Genomic DNA, 20,039 nt, shown 5'->3' with positions numbered 1-20,039 from the left:
GCAGACCTTGGAGGTACCCCAATACATATTATGTTGTATGCTGACAACATTTTTTTTTTAATCTCTGAATCACATGAGGACTTACAACCACACCTAGAGGCTCTTGACGACTTTTGTACACAGAGAGGCCTGATAATGAACCTTGGAAAAGCCAAGGTCATGATCTTTCATACTTCTAGGGCAGTTGGGAGTGCAGAAATCTTTATGGCTGCAGGTGGACACATAGAGGTGGTGGAGTCTTATGTATACTTGGGAGTCACCTTTGCAAGCCCACCCAGGCGCTTCACCATGGCAAAGGCAGCTACGGACAGCCTCACTAGAGGATATGCGGCTTTGGCCATGCTGGAGAGGAGATGTTATTAGGCACACTTTCATGAGCCTTGCACCAAAAGGGTGGCTCTTCGAAACTTGGGCCACCCAACTTTGATGTATGCTGCAGCATATGGGCCCCGGGACTATCAACCACCTCACGGACATAAAATCAGAGACCATAGATACATATGATATTACGCTTGTTCCGTAGCAAGCCCTCAATACAACACGACATTATTAGAGCAGCATTAGCCACTCCACCCATGCTAGTCGAGGCGATTTTCCAAACAATTTGCCTCATTCACAAGATGAGAGAGATGCCATTAGATAGACTTACATGCACAGCCTTCGAGGCCTCCAGACAGATTTCAGAGTCAGGCGAGCACGAGTCTTGGTACTCGCACATGAGAGAGAGGTTCCGAGCACATGTACTAGACATGGATAGACTACCACCCTTCCAGTACGACCCAGACTCACCCTTCATCCAACTCCCACACAATTAGAGGAACACAATACTCAGACAGGATCTATGGCAGCTCTACATCAAAAAGAGACACGGATTGCACCTAGAAAACCTCTTCCCCTGAAGATGCTGTATTACAGTGAGCACTTCTTGACCATGCTAGATGAGGGGTTCATCCAAAGACCACGCTATATGGACACATGCATGCCACATAGCTCAGAAGTGGCAATTGGTCAGCTCCAGGTATCATCACACCGGCTAGATATAGAGACAGGAAGAGCTGCCTAAGAGGTTCTGCCAGCTTTGCACAGAGAGGGTGATTGAGGACGAGGAGAACTTTGTCTGCAGATGTAGAGCATATGAGAGAATTAGAAAATGAAATGAAATGAAATGAAATGAAATGTTATATTAACGTCTTCAAAAGGCCAAAATGTTATATTAGAGAAAAGCTCTTTTCACAGGACAGCCACCCTAGGACTGATCATGGAGTCTAGACATCAGCGCCAGTGTGTGCAAAGGCTTGTGCAAATGTGTGAAAAAAAGGGTAAGGCTGGGCTGGCGGGAATGCAAGGTGCAATGGGTGAAAAGTGCTGCTGAATGCTGGCGGGTATGGCGTGCAGGGTGCAATGGGCAGGTAAGGCGTGCAGGATGCAATGGGCAAGAATGACATGCATGCTGCAATGCGCAAGGCGAAAATGCAGGCCACGAAAATGGGCAGCACGCAGGCAGGATAGAGCAACGCAAGCCTCTACAGCAGGAAAAACGTGCACGCCAAAGGCTGAGGGCAGAAAATGAAGACGGTTCACCAGCAAAGGCAGTTGCCACGCTACTGAGACCAAATGCAGAGAGGGCAACAAGCTGGGAGGCGATAGGCAGGGGTGGTGAAGGTGGTCAACAGTAGGGTTTCAGCCCGTGCACCCGTACAAAGTTGATGACAAGAGGGGATGCTGTAATAACAAGAAAGAGCATCAACAATGCCATTCCCCCCTCTTGAGGACTGTAAAGATTTTTGTAAAGAGATGATCGACAAGTCAATATTAAAAATCTCTTATTTGTAGTGCTAGACCCCATCCTTCTGGAAAATTTATTTTACCATTAATCAAACAATACGGCACGGGCTTGCTCAATCAACAAAGAGTTATTACAAATTAGATCTGAGAATCGCACTGAGATAAATAGAGTTGAAGTTTAAGAGAAAGACATACCGAATGGTAACCCATACGAAACACCAAGGAATCATCTTGTTGAAGTGAGGATTGAACAAACGACATACCCAAACTGTGGATATCGTGTAGAAGGGATAAATGTGTGTGCCTCAGTTCTCCTATGTTGTCAAGGCCATCGAGCCTGGAAACAACAAGAAAGTGTTTTTTTCCCTACAAGTTAAACATAGGAAGGGTTACAGCTGCCCTAAAATAACTTCCATACCAGATTACCAAATCACAAGGTAGAGTGCATTTCTCATGAAAACAATACCTTCGGAAATTTATCACTAATGACAATTGCCTCATTTGTCACTTGCAAGATTGTGTCTTTGTGTTGCTCAGGATGCAGCACCATTGTACGCAATGCGTCCGCCCAAGGTTCCCAATGCTTTAACTTGGAAGGTTCACTGCTCGAGCTAAAACTGCATCCTTGAGCTTGATCCATTCCGATAACTGGTTTGTTTTGTGGCAATAATACACCGTCGCTCCTTGGAATATTACAATCTTGAAACTTAGAGCCATTTGCAGTTTCCATAGGTAGTGTATACTTCATGCTTGCTTCAGCTTCCTCCTGTCCTGTGCCCCACCGAGAGTTCTTACCTTTTTGGTCACTATCTGCTGTTCCTAGTTTGCGTTTTGACGATTGCATCAAGACCGTGAAAGCATTAGGAGGGCTCTCTCTCTTATCGAAGACAGATATTTTACTCATAGGCTTATTAGACAAAGATTCCACATGTGAGGCAAAAGCACGGAACATACAAGAATATGCGTCTCTCAGCAGTTTGCTCCCTTCGACATAGTCTCCTTGCAAACAGTTCGGTCTCTCTGGGTTCATGTTTGGACCAAGAACATGAATAACATGTGTCACACCTTCAGTGGCATACATTGGAGATGTAGATGGGAGAGGCACAACAAGGGCTGACCCTGGGTTCAGCGTCTTGGCCCTTTTTTTTGTTTCAATCTCCAGCCCCTCACCTGCCGCTTTGAAGATTGCTGCATTCACCCCTCCCCCTCCTGGTTTTAGACGCCTGCATTAATCATAAAGACTCTCAAAATCATCTTTAGTGACAATCTTCCATCAACTGTTTAAAAAAAGCATAACGCTACACAAAGAGAATCTACTCACCAATTTGTGGCATTTGCAATAAAACTGCATTGCAATCTGCAACTAGAGCGCAACTTGGTGATATCTCCAGCGATTGCCATGAATTCTTCAGATCTAAGACCATGACCCCTTGCCTTCTGGCGAACACGAACTAGCATATCAGAGTTTTCCTTGAGATCAACAAGCACAAGCCTGAGACATAGTCTCCTAAATTTATGTAAAAAATCTTCTGCGACTTCAACTATAATGTCTGCAGCTCTCTCGTGATCAAACTGGAAGTCAGAGGTAGAAATGGAAGGGAATGCAAGCGTCCTAATTCCTTCATCAATGTATTCACCAAAGTTCGAGTTGATACCCTGCTCTTTTGCTTGGTTCTCTACCGTTGAAATACTTTTCTCATTAGACTCCCTAGAATCTGCTTGACTACCCATTTTATTAAAGTTATGATACATTTTGAAGGCCCTCTCGACCTCTTCTTGTGTACAACATGAAACAATAAAAGAAAAACCCTCAAGCTCTAGCGGCTTCTCTTTATGCTGGGCCATGCGCTGCACTGCAACTGGAGCACTTTTACCCTCCAATCCTCCTTCGTGTCCAGTGCGCTGTATTGCACGCTCAATACAAGTTTTTACTGGTAGGTCAAGTACTAAAGCGTGAGCTTGTGCATGTACTCGCCTTGATAACTGGACAAACCCGTGTCGCTGATCTTTTGTAAGGTTGCACCGGTCTATCATCACACTGACCCCTTGATGCAATGCTTTTTCTGCTGCTTTCAAGCACTGTTCTTTTGTTCCTCTTTTACCATTCGAGATAGTGTCCTGTTGTAGACAGGATTGTACATGGTCACTAATCATGTGCTTCATGCTATATACACCTTCATAAGGTCAAACAAATATGTACCTACAAACTAATGAGGGGCAAAAACACTTGCACAAACCACACATCAAGAGAGACAAAGAAAAAGTATAATGAAGAATAATTATAAAATCGTCAAACTTTTAAAACCAAAAATATCGATAAAAACAGAACAAGTGAAATTTTCAGGAGGCCTGCAACGTCAAGTACAAGATACAAAAATGCAAAAAGTTAATTCACCAAAAACAACATGCAAGAAACCATCACCTCAAAAATCAAACATGTGCCACACTTCACTGTCTTCATTAAAGGGATAAGAATCATCAAAAGTACCAAGGTTATATGGAGGACAACATTTAAAGGTTTGTATAATGTCATTGAATGACATGCTGTTTCTCCACCAATAACAAACTTTGTGGAATAGCACTGAATTTTTAGAGATTTAGTTAAGCCAAAAAGGCTAAGCAACAATATGGCAGGCCACAAATGACTCAGAGAGAAGAGCTGGGCAAAACAAATGAGAGAAGCTCTGAATGGGTTTCAAGTGCAATTCACCAAAATTGCTCTAACTTTTGCTACACAACTCCAAATTGAGTCTAGGAAAAGCCAAGATAAAATCTTGTGAACAATAGGATGCCACACCACCGAATGGTTTTTTTATTTTAGATCCCAAATTTGATAGGTTTCCCAAGTCCAAACTTTTAGGGTACCAAGAACCAGTTTCCATAGACCAAAGAGTCACAAAGACCTGACTTTTGAGAGACTTGACCGGGGACAAAAAGGGATAAGTTGCACTAAGCCAAGGTGGGCTTGTCAAAGACTATCTTGAGAGTATTGAGTGAGCCTTAACAATGACAAATGATCCACCACGAGGGTTTTTTACTCAACTCAAAGATATGCAAACCGCAAGAAATGTTGCAACGCCTTCGATAGTAGGATTTACAGAAAACGTGGAGACGTATCATACATACAACACCACACCTCAAGGCATGACTCATGGATCTTTGCCAATAGATTATACACCTCATTGGGAACCACATTAGCCATTATAAACCTCAACTCAAATACGTGTGCTTGGAAATACAAAAGCGGAAATTGATGAAGACCTAGAGGAGAAGCATCCGCTGATAAACAAACCCAACGTGAGATTCATCAAAACCATCAAAACCAACGAAGCCATGAGAGTTCCAACGGATTACGCTCATGAGACTTTTCTTTCTCTTCTTGCTTTTTCTCCGCTTCTTCCGCCTTTTCTCATCCTCCTGCAACTAGAGGATGGCAAACTGTCAAAACTTTCTGAAGACGAAGAAAAATTTGAGTCGTCCACGAAACGAGCACGCTTCTTGAAACTCGACTTCCGGTGCAAATAACCAGAGAAAACCACCTACTTCCTTTTCTTCCAAGAGTGCTTTAAGCCTTTCCGTGTCTATTTCATCTTCTTTTCAAGAGTTTTGTCTAACTCTTTCTGCGAGTACAGATTCCGCTTTTTTGCACTCGTCTGTCCTTTCAGCTTTCTTCCCAACTTGAGAGGAGAATCAATGGCCTCACGTCATCTCGAGCGAATCTCATCATCCAGTAGATCTTCAAGTGTTTCTCCAAACTCGGGTCTCTGAAGTACTTCATCAATCTTTTCACACATGTGTCAACCTGCAATTGACATTTGTACTCCACTAGAAAACTTTTCTTCCAAAATAATTGCCCTATTCTTCATTCCTTTTTTAATTCCCGTGCTGGATTTCAACTTTTCTTTGCCTGCCCACCAAGAGGTGTTATCTCTGTCAGATTCTCTGTGAAAACCCATGTGTAATCTAGGGTTCTTTATGGCTTATGCCCTTTAAGACAGAGCGAAGAAGACAGGAGCGCGCACAATGCGCGATGGATGAAGGGTGGGAGAGGCGAATAAGTCCGTGATCAGGGCACGGAGAGAGAGAAATGAAATGAAATGAAATGTTATATTAACGTCTTCAAAAGGCCATAATGACCTATGAGACCCGAAAGTTACAACGTGGTGGATCTGATACAAAGTCCGAGTAACAAAATAACCTAACAACATTACAAAACAAAGATATCTACTATGGGGGCCTAAGCTGGTCGATGTGAGCCAAGCATAAAACTAAGCGGGAAAATTTGGGTGGCTTGTTGGGATGGCTGAATCACAAGAGATCTAGCATCGGTCATTGGCGAATCTCATCAATTTCCTCCATGGTTAGTAATCTGACCGGGCGTCGTGCATGCCTGGCCAGCGTGCTCCGAATTTTCTGTCGTAGAACCCGTCGATGTTGTGTAGCTCTTCGCAGTCGTGGGCGCCTGGATTTCCCTAGTTCAATCGCTCGGTCAATCAGTGTGCCTCTAGTGTGAGACGAGGGGGAGCTCTGTTGTGGGAGTGGCTCTTGCGGCCGTCCCGTGTCTGCTTTGAAGAAGTCTGTGATCCGTCTTTGAGACTGGCTAGCCTCGCCATTCATCAGGCTATCTCTGTGTCTGCGCAGCTCGAGTAAGAACAAACCCAGACATCTCTGATCTTCGTATCCCATGACTCTTGAGAGTGGTCCAAAACCCTCTCTGAACAGGCAGTGGAAGCGACCTCGTATCTCGTAGTAGACGGGGCAGCGGCATGTATAGTGTAGCTCTATCTCAGGTTCCGTGTTACACAAGGGGCATGTCCTGTCCTCTGCTGGTACTCCGCTGTACCTCCCAGTCTCAATCCGCAACTGGTGAGAAGATGTGCGTAACTGGCCAATAGCACAGTGTATCCCATGAGACAAGTGGGTATCCATGTATCTGGGTCTCGCCACAAAACCATCTTCCGTAAGCTGGAGAAGGTGGTCTCTGTAGAAAGCCATCTTCGTGCCCAATTCCTGTGCTAGTTGTATCCATGTCCTCCTGGTGTCTAGCTGGGTTAGGTCTTGGCGGATGAGCTTGGTGATCTCTGACTGTGTAAGAGTGAGAGATGGTGCATCCAGTGAGTAATGGAATGGTGGCAGCCTGTCCATGCTGAACCCGTGTGCCCGAAACCATGATGTCATCTCCCCATACCAGCATGTTGTATCTCCTTGCATGGCTAACTGTCGAGAGGATTCAAGTGCTATGCGAGCATATCTGTCTCTAGGAAGTTCCCATGTGCAGTTTATGAAGGAGACTGATCTGGTGAGCGCCCCCACCACAAGTGGGGGGGCCGCTAGCTCTGCTCGGATAATGGCACGTGGTACTGATGCCTTGGCTCTAATGAGCCGCGAGATCATAGAGACGAGAGGTTTCTCCATGTTCCCCCATCCGTCTGAGCGACCCGGCCTCCCGTAGTGATCCAGTGAAGGTCCCCAGAGAGAGAGAGAGAGAGAGAGAGAGAGACGGCACGGCGAAGTTTTGCGCCCAGAATTATTGGCCCCAAAGAGACTAGCGCCCCTTTCGGTATTCCTTTATCATTGATCATTGCAAAGTACAACACCCGAGGGACCTCTGCTCTCAGACTTTGCGTCCAGATGCTCTGCAGAGTGAGGCCCTATGGGCACTTTCCGCCAAAAGCATCTGCTCTCAAAAGCTAGCGCTGGAGATTCCCAAAAGCAGCCAGTGTAATTTGCGGAAATCCGTACAGCCTACCACCCGGCACCTACACTCGGCCATTTTTCTTCCAGTTGGTCATGCCACGTCATGACAGTCTCTATTGCAGCCGGGCTCAACCCAACACCTGTGCGCTTTACACCCAACTGCTGTTCTGCCCTTCCGTCCACCTTTTCTGCCACTAGGTTACCTTTCTCTGGCCGTAGTTGGCTGCACAGAAGTGCCACATCATCTTGGTCATTTTTGCCATCGAGCATTACCACCCTAAATCGTCAACCATCAGCCTTTGCTCCCTCTTGCGACCCGTGCTGCATCCGCAGCATTGCCATGTTGCCTACCCCGTTCGTGCTCCATTAGATCACCCCCCTTCACCCATTACTGTCCACGCTGTCAAAGTGACCCTGCAAGGCCGACCCATTACCTCCAAATGCCCTCGATGTTTGTCAGCTAAAGGGGGAGTGGAACCCATTCAAAAGTTACTTGGCAACCTTTGGAAGCAATAGTAGGTTGAGGAATCTTCATTAAAACCTATTCATTTTTATAGTAGAGCTAATAGGTACCCCCTTATATATGGGAGTAGAGCTAATAGGCACCCCCTTATATATGGGCAAGAAGATATGGGCCTTGGTTTCCTGTGTCTGTTTCCTGTTGCCGTTAAATCTTTTTCCCACTTAGTTTTTGAAAAACTCTCTAATGCGTGTGATCCTGAGTATTTTCAGCTGCTGTTTGACGTGCTTCGTTATTGGGGTTGTTGGCATAATTGGACCACCAGGAATGCCTTCATTTTCAATGGTGCAAGTGGTGTTCAAAAACATGTATTCCAAATGAGAGGCATTTTCCTTTTAGATGTATCAGTGCTCACCACTACGTGGGTTGTTTCTGTAGCAAATACATGAGTTTGGAAGAATGGAATCTTAGCGGCAGATTACACATTACTAAAGAAGGTTGCTTCCTTGCCTACCCTTTTTACAAGTTCCTCTCTACAGAATTTTTATGGCCTTGTGCATGCCTCACCTATATATGGGATCCTGCGATCCTGACTCTCTGGCAATCACCTGTTTCGCTTCCTACGTGAGCCATGCTGGCCTCTGCTCTGATTAGCTACCTGGCTTCAAGAAGCATTTTCTTGCACAGGAAAAACTCAAAGGGAGCTAGGCCAGCAATATGATCCAAGGAATTTGGCTTGATCACTTTCACTAGGCGCCTTCAATGAAGATTGAGATCAGTTTCACGGACCACGCAGTGTCTTGGAACAAATATCAAAGAGGCCACAGCGGAATGCATGGCACTTAAGTAACTTATCGAATCTAACCCAGAGAGCTGGTAAGATCGAGGCTTGGGACCCTTGCTAGGCTTGACAAATTTACCCTTCATATAAACATGTTTGAGCTTCATGGAGGCTTGGTCACAAAGCTGCACAAAAGCAATCCTTAAGTTTGTGATTTGATGACTATCAAGCTTCAAAGACATACTACTCAAGCAAAAACTGGGTGCGCTCTCTAAAATTTTGAAAAAGAATAGAACTTTGAATAGGACAATAACTTTTGAGTAGATATATTCTATGGAGATAAGAATTAGTTGAGATTGCAGTCAACAAAAATTGAATGTTTATACAGGGAACCTGACATATGCGCCTCCACTTTGATGGATTGCTTTGTACCAATTTGTTGCAAAAGGTGCTCTTTCCACTACCTGGCAGTCCCACCAGCATTAATAAAACTCTGCTTGAGTTGCCAGTCCCAGGTACCGTAAAATGAGGATGTACAGTATCATCATTCAGCAGATGCTTCTCTTCAGAGCATACACACGAGCTTTCAGGCTGCACCTTGCTTTCATCAGCCTGAAAATGCACTGCAGCAGCCTCAATGCATTAGAAAGATGAAAATAAAAGCCTTAGAGCCTCAAGGAGCGAGAAAAAATTGTAAATAACAAAAAAAATGTCTGTCTGTTGGGAGCTGATTGCAGGTAAAAGCAATGAAGAAACAATGCGCAATGCACTCTTTACTGAAAAGACAGTAGTAGCATCAATTCAATGCCAAAAAAAGGTACAGGAAACGTTGTAAACAAAAACTTACAGGAAACAATACAATGTGCTTCAATTTAAGAAGAAATTGCTGGTAAAAGCTATAAAGACACACAGCTCAACACACTCAGTAAAAGCTGACAAAACTCTATCGCCACCAGCAGGAAAAGAATTGAGAGTCAACAGCATCAACCCTCCCTCGAAGGAAATTCAAGCACCACACCCACTAAGGTTGCCCACCCGACCTGGCTATCACTTCTAGGCAGGTTGTTCTGCACACTATTAAGTGGTGGCCCTAGGCCTTTGCTATATGTCTGTTAGGCATCCAAAGAAAATGTTGACGCATGGAGGGACTCATCTTGCAGACAGGAGAACTCGTATTTCACAAACACAATCCCCTTTTTTACTTAGTTCCTTCTTCCTGAATAATGTTCCTTTGCCCAATGGAAGAAAGCAACCGAGAGATCCAAAATCTTGAGCAAGGATACATAAAAAGGACGCAACAACAGAATGGGGCCCCAACTAATCTCTCAAGGACCCCCCTACTCCATTACCTATCAGATGCACATTGGCTTTGTGCGCCATGTGGGCATGCTAAACCTACTTCTAGCCTTGGTAAGTTTAGGAAAAAGGCCTAGATTCGGTAACCTTGTGAGCCTGTTCGCACGACCTGCATGTCCAAACGGATCAATAAACTAGTTTTAGCCATTACATAACCCTCTTAACATTGGTGTGCTCCACATTGAAGGGAACGCTGGCAACAGGAGAAGGTAGCGCTGAGATTTTCTGCAGACTAACAAGAGAGAGAGAGAGAGAGAGAGAGAGAGAACGTACACAGAGTTGGGCGTGTGCTATTCGGCACACCTTTCAATATTATGTTTTATTGATATTTGTGTATAAGTATGAGGGTCACTTTAAGTGACCCTAGGGGTGGTTCACACCCAAGGAATAAAAAATGTACGAGGGTGGCCAGAGGGCCTTTAGACCCAACAACCTCCCACTTAAAGGCCCGATGTGGTACCTTTAAGTAACTCCCATTAAGTGTAAGCAATGTTGATGTTGTGTCTTAGCAAAACACTTAGTGAGAACATCCGCGGGGTTATCTTGTGTTTTGACCTTTGTCAGTGTGACAAGGCCATCATCCAGTACCTGGCGTATAAAATGGTATCGCACATCAATGTGTTTGGTATGAGCATGGAACATGGCATTCTTAGCCAGGTACACAGCACTCTGACTATCACAACTAAGCATTGGAGCATGAGCTGGAAGACCAAAAGTCCTCACAAGACGGCCAAGCCAAATGGCTTCCTTTGAAGCCTCTGCGACTCAAATATATTCAGCCTCTGTAGTGCTCAGTGCAACAATCTTTTGCAATCTTGAACACCAAGAAATAGCTCCACCAGCTAGTGTAGAGACACAACCACTTGTAGATTTCCGAGTGTCAAGATCACTTGCCATGTCCGAATCATAGAATCCCCGCACAGACAATGTACCCTTTCCACCTTAAAAGCTTTTCACTGCCTCCCAATGTGGTTTGCTAGGGTTAGACATAAACCTGCTAACAAGTCTCACTGCATAAGCAATATCCGGTCGTGTAGCAACCATGGTATACATCAAAGACCCACAAGCTGATGCATAAGGAATACCTTTCATAGCATGAGCAGCTACAACATCTTTTGGACAATCATGCTTGCTAAGCTTTGTGTGGAGGTAACGGCACACTAAGAGGCTTAGCATCAGCCATATTAAATCTCTCAAGCACTTTCTTGATGTACTTGTCTTGAGAAAGAAATAAAAGACGCTTCTTTCTATCCCTTGTAATGCGCATACCCAAAATATGTTCAGCTGCACCCAAATCTTTCATAGAGAAAGCTGAATTTAACTCCTTTTTCAATGCATTCAAGTTTCCTTATGCTTGCCTACAATCAACATATCATCCACATATAGGACTTGCACAATAAAACTACCATCAAGAGCCTTTTTAGTGTAAAGGCATTGATCTGCATGACTACGTTTAAACCCATGGTTGAGCATAAAAGTATCAAACTTTTTGTACCATTGCCTAGGGGCTTGTTTCAGCCCATACAAGCTACGTTTCAGTTTGCATACCAAATGCTCTTTCCCTGGAATGACAAAGCCCTCAGGCTGCAGCATGTACAGCTCCTCATCCAAGTCACCATGTAAGAAAGCAATAATTACATCCATTTGATCCAACTCCAAATCCAACAGAGCACATAAAGCAAACAAAACCCGGAGCGTAGTCATCTTCACCACAGGTGAAAAGATCTCTTGAAGTCTATTCCTTCCTTCTGTGCATAACCCTTAGCAATCAAACGTGCTTTATACTTGGGTTTGTCATCAACACATTTGACCTTGCAAACCCACTTGTTAGGAATAGCATTCCTACCTTTGGGCAAAGGCACAAGCTCCTATGTATTGTTTGCATACAATGACTGCATCTCACATTTCATGGCAAGCTCGCACTTACTTTTGTCTTCACAAGATTGGGCCTCTTTGTATGTAGGAGGCTCCCCTTCATCTGTCAACAAAATGCAATCCATAGATGGTTGAAACCTCTGTTGTTGCCTCCTACCACGTGTAGACCTTCTCACCCAATGATCTGCATCAACTCGTAATGGGTCTACATCTTCCGGAATGTGCACACCATCAATTGGCGGTTGATTTTCAACATTACCTCGCTGTTGTATTTCATTTTCAGCATGCTGGTCGTGTGGTATTATCCCCTTTTGTGCATCTATTTGTTGTCCATTGTTTTATGGCAATTGCACAATAGGTTGCGGCTTATTTTCAGCATCAAAAGGAGTCGAATTTTCAGCCAAAGGTGGCTTTATGGCTGACTGATTTTGCTGAAACTTGACCGTCTTTTTGTCAATGTCTACATGTGTAGCATTTTTCAACAATTTAACCTCATTGAAAACTACATCTCGGCTGCGTATTATCTTCCTGTACCGAGGTATCCAAACTTGATAACCCATCTCTCCCTCATCTCCATATCCCATGAAGATACCCTTGATAGATTTCATGTCAAGTTTGGTCCTCTAATCAACAGGTACATGCACAAATGCATCGCAACCAAAGACTCGTAAATGATCATATGAAGCCGGTTTGCCATACCAAACCTCTTCAGAGATGCCATTATCTAACGCACAATTCAGAGAGCGATTGTGCACATGAACTGCACTTTTAAGAGCCTCTTCCCAAAACTCTTGAGGGAGATTAGCCGTGGACAACATGCATCTCACTCTCTCACAAATTGTGCGATTATATCTTTCAACCACACCATTAGATGATGGATTATAAGGGTGTGAGGATTCTAAGTGCTAATCCTAATTAAGTGCTTAAACTCATGATTAAGACTTAAGAAACTTGAACTGTACTCGAGACAAGACTTAGAAGACTTTGTGTTTGATTGATTGAATGTGTGATACAAGGGCTCCTTATATAGGAGACGAAGAGACATAAATGAAAAGACTGATCTCCTAGTGAAGAGACATGACTTTAGACGTAAAGACACATCCTTTCGGCGAAGAGCTGCAACCATTGGACGAAGAGTCGCACCCGTAGAGCGAAGGGGTGTGACCAGTCGTCGAAGGAGTGTGGCTTTTGGCGAAGAGACACGTCCTTTGGGCGAAGGGGTGTGACCATCCACCGTAGGGGTCCTCCTTGGCATGGCACTTCGCGTATCTGCAACTAGGAGTAGATGTATTGCTGTTAACATAGTCACAATCGTGACATTCCCTCCCATTTAAAATGAGAGCCCGTGTCAAAGAAATGACTTCTAATGTTGATAGAACTCTGGAAAAGCATTGAATCTTCGAAAATCTTCAATCTTTGAGTTATCGGAACCTTTGTCTTGAACCTTTGCTTCTTGCGAAACCTTTTTGCTTTGACTGCTAAGTCCCATATCATTGCATTGTTCAAAGACTTTTTAGAGGAATCTGGTTTAATCAGGTTGACTGTAACAAGAGGTTGATCTTAAAAATCCTTCGTGTGATGTAAGCCTTCTGGTTCAAAATCTTCCAATAATTGTGAAATATTTGGCAAAGAGGAAATCTTCTCAAGACATTCTTCAGATAGGATAACAATAGTAATCTCTGGAGAGGATTTTGGCTTGAGACTGTAATCATCTTCCAATAATGAATCCCAATATTCTTCAGAATCGTCTTCTGGAACTGTAACTTCATGACTTGTAATTGGCATATCATCATCCAATAAAGAATCAAAGAAAGCATAGTCGTCTTCAGACTCGGAATCTGCAACTAAATCTACAACTATATCTTTATCTTTGTCTTCATCAATTGATTCAGGAGAAGTTAATAAATTCAAAAATTCATCAATAATAATATCTGCATCTGCATTGGGGATCATATTCGTTTCATAATCCACTGTATCATGCTGCTTGACTTGTACACGTGAGGCTTGAATCACTCTTTCCGCATGAGAAAGCCCGTGTAAAGTCAATTCACATCCATCTTTGAACAAATTGATAGTATGTCCTCGAAAGCTAATTACTAGATCACATTGGAATAACCAATGCTGACCAAGAATCATGTCGTAATAAGATAAAGGCATGACTTCAAAATCCAGTTGATCTGCATAAGTTTGAATCTCGAACTGCAACTGTCGAACTGTCCGATCACAAGTCAAAATTGATCCATCTGCTAATTCCACATCATATAAGTGAGATGTCTTCTGAGTTGGTAAGCCAAGCTCTTGAACTATCTGAGTGCTGACGAAATTATTCGAGCATCCGCTGTCCACCAAAATATTGATGGAGAGACCATTGAGTGTTCCAAAAAGGCTCAAGACTTGCTTTGAGAGAAGCTCCAAAACTCAAGAATGGCACTGAGCATGCTTCATAAGAATAGTCGTATCCTCTGAGACACGAATCGTATTGACCACAGATTTTCCTTTATCCTTAGCAGAATTTGGTTGTTCAAAATTCGATGATGTTTCCGCGTTGGAATTTCTTTTCGAATTAGACGGATTTTGTCTCTTTGGACATTGATACCATCTATGGTCACCACTGCAAATTGTACATAATCCTTCCTTCTTTGAAGTCGAAGATCCATTTGACGAAGAGCCTTGCTGAGTATTGGAATGCCGATCTTGAGAAAAATCACGTCCTTTACCACGATCAAGTGGAGGAACATGTGAAGAAGATCTGCTTTCACATTGTCGATCTTGAGAATAGAACCTTGAAGTTGAATAAGGTTGCGTTGCTTGCTGTCTCAACTGAGACTGATGTTGCTGACTTTGGCTATAGCTGTCTCTGCGATCGCGCTGTGAAAAGCGAGCGTCGTTTGAAGATCTGTCACTAGGGAGAAAATTCCGTGTAGGGTTCTGATTATCGCCAAGACGCTCCACATAGGCAATTGCAGTATCCAAGGTGATAGGGTTGTATTTGTGCACATCGTCCTTCAGGTTGGGTTCGAGTCCGTCGATAAAGCTGTGAAGTTTATTAGAGGGACTAAGGATCTCTATCTCCAGAGTTAGTCTTTGGAACTCTATGATGTACGCGGCCAAGGAATCTAGATGTCTTGCTCAGGCGGCGAAGAGAGGACCGAGCATGAAAATCCGCATTGGCAGGTTCGAACGCCTTGCGAATAGCACGCTGGAATTAATCCCAAGAAGGTGTGTGTTTACCATCAACAACCCATCATTGCCACCAAAGAAATGCTGTGTCTTTGAGCAGAGAACTAGCAAGGGCAACTTTTTTACTTTCGACCAACTCTGTGTTTGATAAGTAAACCTTCATTTTGAACAGCCAATGGTCCAGCACGCGCTTGTCGCGGCAACCATTATACGGTTCCGGCAGTTTAACATCAAGCTTCTTCTTCTGTGCAGCATTAAAAATTTTATAAAGTAATTGAAGTTCGCGATTGTCTACCTCTTCAATTGGATCTTGTTCATTTGGTTCATCCATTGAAGCTTCGGAAGAAGGTGTCGAATAAGCAAGTGTAGTCCGAGAAGCAACAGGTTGACTTCAAAAAGTGTTTTCCGTGTGCATCTTATCCAAGCGAGTGTGAAGTGATGCGAGGCTTATGGAAAGTGTGGCCATCTGCTCCTTAATAAGAGTAAGAGCATCGTCAGATTGACCACCTCCATCCTAAGAATTCGGCATGGTTACGCATTAAATGAACTCGAACAGGTGCAAGTTCGGGGTCGGGAAAAGGTTCTTCGGAAGGAAAAAGTTCACGCTCTGGAGTTGAGGAATCAGAAATAATTATCACGTCCGGCTATGACAAATCAGGAATCTCAATAACTTCCGGTTTTGGAGTATCCAGAATAATTATGACTTCGGTGTAGTAGGAATTTCCGAAAGAAATCTATCCGAATCTCCTCTTTGTATGAAACTTAGAGGATGTCCACTTTGAATTCAACATTGCCATGAATACGGTGCCGATGGCGCACGGAGGAGAGGACGAGTGCGAGAGGAGGAACCAGTGGGGGGCAAGGTGGCAAATCTGGAAACTCTCGCTAACTATCCTGCTGGGTTCTTCACTTTTTTTAAGTAAGTTTTAATTGAAGGGTTCAAGTGAAAAGGGGCTTTTACATGGTTTTTAAACAATATGGGGTTGGACGGCCACTTATAAAATTAAGGGCCTTGTGCTTAGCGTAAAAAAAACGTATACGCTGCTGGTGTTTTAGTCTTTAGCTAAGAAAGCCAGAGAGCGTCAAAAACAGCCAACGCATGAAGGGGCAGCCAGCGTTTGAATTCAGCCAGCGTTTCAACTATTTTAGCCCATCGGTGACATTTTCAGCAGCCAGCGATTTCAGCAAGGGCAGCCCAGCGTTTGCAGAAAACTCAGCCCATCTGCGAGTCTCATGGCGCCAAGGGGTACCGCCAAGGTGAAGGGGTGCTGCTGGGTAGCGATCCTTGGGAAGGGGTGCGGACTCTTCAAACTGAAGGGGCACTTCCAAGGGGTGCGAGCATTGGGAAGAGGTGGCAACCTTCCAGCGTGGTACCCTTTTGCATGAAGGGGTGCGACCATGGGTTTGAAGGGGTATTACCCGAGGAAAGGGCACTCGAAGAGGCTCCAGTAGAAGTTGTCCCAAAAGTCACCGAGTACGCCACACACAAACTCTGGGTACGCCACACACTCGCACACACTGCTGTCCCGTTCTGTTTATGCTACTTTTATATGCGTAGAATTAAATCAGTTACCTCAGACCATCGGCGAAGAAGTTGAATTCCATCTTTCTTCTGCTTCCATGCAACTCAGGATAAGGGTAGAGTGTAGCGGCGAGGGTGAGAGGCTCACAACCTTCGGGTCCCAGAAAAAATTTGCTATGATACCACTGTGAGGATTCTAAGTGCTAATCCTTAACTAAGTACTTAAACTCATGATTAAGACTTAAGAAACTCGAAACAAGACTTAGAAGACTCTGTGTTTGATTGATTGAATGTGTGATACAAGGGCTCCTTATATAGGAGACGAAGAGACATAAATGAAAAGACACGCCTCCTGGTAAAGAGACATGACTTTAGACGTAAAGACACATCCTTTCAGCGAAGAGCTGCAACCATTGGGCGAAGAGTCGCACCCGTAGAGCGAAGGGGTGTGACCAGTCGTCGAAGGAGTGTGGCTTTTGGCGAAGAGACACGTCCTTTGGGCGAAGGGGTGTGACCATCCAAGCGCAGGGGTCCTCCTTGGCAAGGCACTTCGCGTATCTGCAACTAGGAGTAGATGTATTGCTGTTAACATAGTCACAATCGTGACAAGGGGACTATCAATCCCCGCTTAATACCATACATCTCACAAACACTATTAAACTCACGTAATACATACTCTTTTCATTATCCGTTCTAATAGCTTTTAACTTCAAGCCCTTTTGGGTGGTCACAAATGCATGAAACTTCGTGAATGAGTCAAGTACATCACTTTTACTTTTAGGTCATACACCCATGTCTTTCAACTGTGATCATCAATGGAAGACACAAAGTACCCTGCACCTCCATGTGAATTCACAGGCATAGTGTAAACATCAGAATGTGCTAAATCAAGAACATGCAATTTGCGAGCGACACCAGAGGAATAAGAGAACTTCACTTGCTTTCCATAGATACAATCATTACAAAAATCAAGGCCAGGACCTTTTACATCAAACTTCCCCAAAGAGGAGAACATCAAGCCCTTTTTCACTCATAGGGCAAAGTCTTTTGTGCCAAAGCTCCTTGTGAGAATGAACTTCAACCGCAGCCAAAAACTTGCTAGGTAATGCCTTGCAATGCAAAAAATAAAGAGTTCCCTTCTTGCTGCCCTTTACAATCAGCATAGAGCCTTTAAGCACTTTCCAAGAGCCACCACCAAACATAGTGTGATAACCCTTCACATCTAGCTGCCCAACCGAAAGTAGACTTTTCTTGATGCCAAGTACATACCTAACATCATGCAAAATCAGCTCTTGACCATTTTCACCAACGCCCTAAATCTCACATGTATGGTTGTTGCCCAAGTAACTTTACCCAGACTACATGCAATATTGGTTTTGTGATATACATGTCACTGGCCATAACTACACTATCATCATGAAGGCATGAGTCAACAACAAGAGCATCATCTGTATCAACAATTTCTTCAATGACAACACTCGAAGCAACATTTGCCTTCGCAACTTCTTTGGAAGGAGAGTCATGATCATCACTTTTAGCATCACTAGAATCCTTCTTCTTCTTGCCCTACTCTTTCTTTCTTTCAAGTTCCTGCTTGTAGTACCTGCAATCGGGCTTTTTAAGCCTTAGCGTCCACAATGATAGCACCCTTGCTCTTACTCCTGTTCTTGCCTCTATTGTTTGCGTTATTCTTCTTTTCAGACATGCCTCTTACATTATACGTTGACCAGCTACTTTCATCGCTGGTCTTCTTTCTAATCTCTTCATTGAGAATAGAACCTAGTACACCATCAAATGTCAAAGCAGCATTGTTGCTCAAAGAGACAACCAAAGCTTCCCAACTGTCAGGCAAAGTCATCAATAAGAAGATAGCCTTGAGCTTATCACCAAAAGGCTGCAAACTAGAGTCTTGCAATTGACTCAAGACACCTATGAAAGCACTCAAATGTTCAGATACAGGCTTAGTGTAACAAAATGGTGACGTGGCATGCTCGGACACACTCACACGTTGGCAGTAGGGTAAGGCCCATAAAATGCGGCGGTAGACTGACGTGGCAGTACCGTACGGATGCTTCGTAAAATTCGCTGACAGGCCATACGGAAATCTCACTTTTTGCGCTGACGTGGCAAAGCATACGGATTTCCGAAAAATATGTTGGCTGAATTGGCAGCTTTTGGACTCAATTGCTTTATTTTTGAGAAGTTTTTAGATTACTCCTTTTGGGACTCTGCTTTTGGGCATCCCTTGTACCAATAAATACGTGGGTTATGCCCTCACTTCTCAGAGCATCTGGACGCAGAGTCTGAGAGTGAGCACCTACCCACTCTCTTGTACTTTGAACACTGATTAATACAAAAAGAAATACCGAAAGGGGCGCCAGTCTTTGGGGCCAATATCTCTAGGCAGGAACTACGCTGGGCTGTGTCGACTCAAGTGTGAATTGTGAACTGTTTTGAAGTGAATCTCTGCTATGTCGCGGTAGAATCTTGACTTGGGGTGTCCAAGTTTGTTATGATGGTATCAGAGCGCGGCCGATTTCTCTTCTACCGAGAAATCTGATCCTTTTCTCGCGGCACTTATGGATTCCAACAGAGATCATTCGACTTCTTCTACATCTGGAGATGCGGGAGGAGATCACGAGGAAGATTCTCACGAGGAGTACAGCCCACCTTGGCCTACTCACGCAAAGATTGAAGAGATGGAACGTCGACAAGTGGTTGACAACGCAACAAAGATGATGATCAACATTGCGAAGGATCCAAAATTTGCAAAATTTTTGACTCAGCAATCCTTCGAAGAAGTGCACACCCAGTGGGGGCAGAAGGCCACAGAGCCACCCATCAAACCGGCACTCAAGAAACCTCCTGCTCCGAGGATGTTTACAGAGCAAGAATTGGAAGAGATGGTTGATACATGGATCAGTAAGCTTTTGGACGCGAACAATAAAGCCAAAATGCACGACAAAAAGCAGAAGAAAGGAACTGACTTCCCGGGTTATTTGGGTCGTCAATCTACTTTTGCCTCGGCAAGAAAGCAGAAGAAGCGTGTACGATTTGAAGGACTACCCAGTTCTTCTTCTTCTTCTTCTTCTGACAGTTCTTCTAGCTCTTCCGACTTGAGCGAAGAAGACAGGAAAGGAAAAAAGCGAAGCAAAAAGCAAAGCTTCGGAAAGGGCAAGAAAAAGGCAAAGAAGCCTCAGTTTCTGACAGTTCTACATAGGACTCATCCTCAGATAGTTTGGACTCCGACTATCACAGGTTTTACGCAAAGAAGAAGCATTTCTATAAAGCAAACCAATATGACTTCCTCAAAGATAAAAGCAAGAAAGTTAGAGAATTTAAAGAAGGTGGACAATCAATTAAGTTTGACACTTTTTCTGGAT

At 43.9% G+C, this 20,039-nt stretch overlaps 1 protein-coding gene across 3 annotated transcripts in view; it reads right to left on the bottom strand.

Moving 5' to 3' along the window:
• The window catches only part of APTX (APRATAXIN-like protein), a 98,732-nt gene that overhangs the window by 62,748 nt on the left and 15,945 nt on the right, over nucleotides 1–20,039 (bottom strand). The window contains exons 2-6 of one of the 3 annotated variants that reach the window (XM_086485432.1): nucleotides 9,117–9,346; nucleotides 3,107–3,903; nucleotides 2,740–3,008; nucleotides 2,252–2,598; nucleotides 1,981–2,151 (exon numbers count right to left, since the gene is read on the bottom strand). In XM_086485432.1, the coding sequence (XP_086341558.1) occupies nucleotides 1,981–2,151; nucleotides 2,252–2,598; nucleotides 2,740–3,008; nucleotides 3,107–3,903; nucleotides 9,117–9,346 (1,814 nt within the window). Of the gene's footprint in view, nucleotides 1–1,980; nucleotides 2,152–2,251; nucleotides 3,009–3,106; nucleotides 3,904–9,116; nucleotides 9,347–20,039 lie in introns of all 3 variants that reach the window. The other 2 variants (XM_086485430.1, XM_086485431.1) reach the window with 2 other exon arrangements.

Source organism: Adiantum capillus-veneris, chromosome 16 (genome assembly GCF_014529385.1).
Source record: "Adiantum capillus-veneris isolate H3 chromosome 16, ASM1452938v2, whole genome shotgun sequence".
NCBI classification, from domain to species: Eukaryota; Viridiplantae; Streptophyta; class Polypodiopsida; order Polypodiales; family Pteridaceae; genus Adiantum; species Adiantum capillus-veneris.
This window is presented reverse-complemented; position numbering and strand designations above follow the sequence as displayed.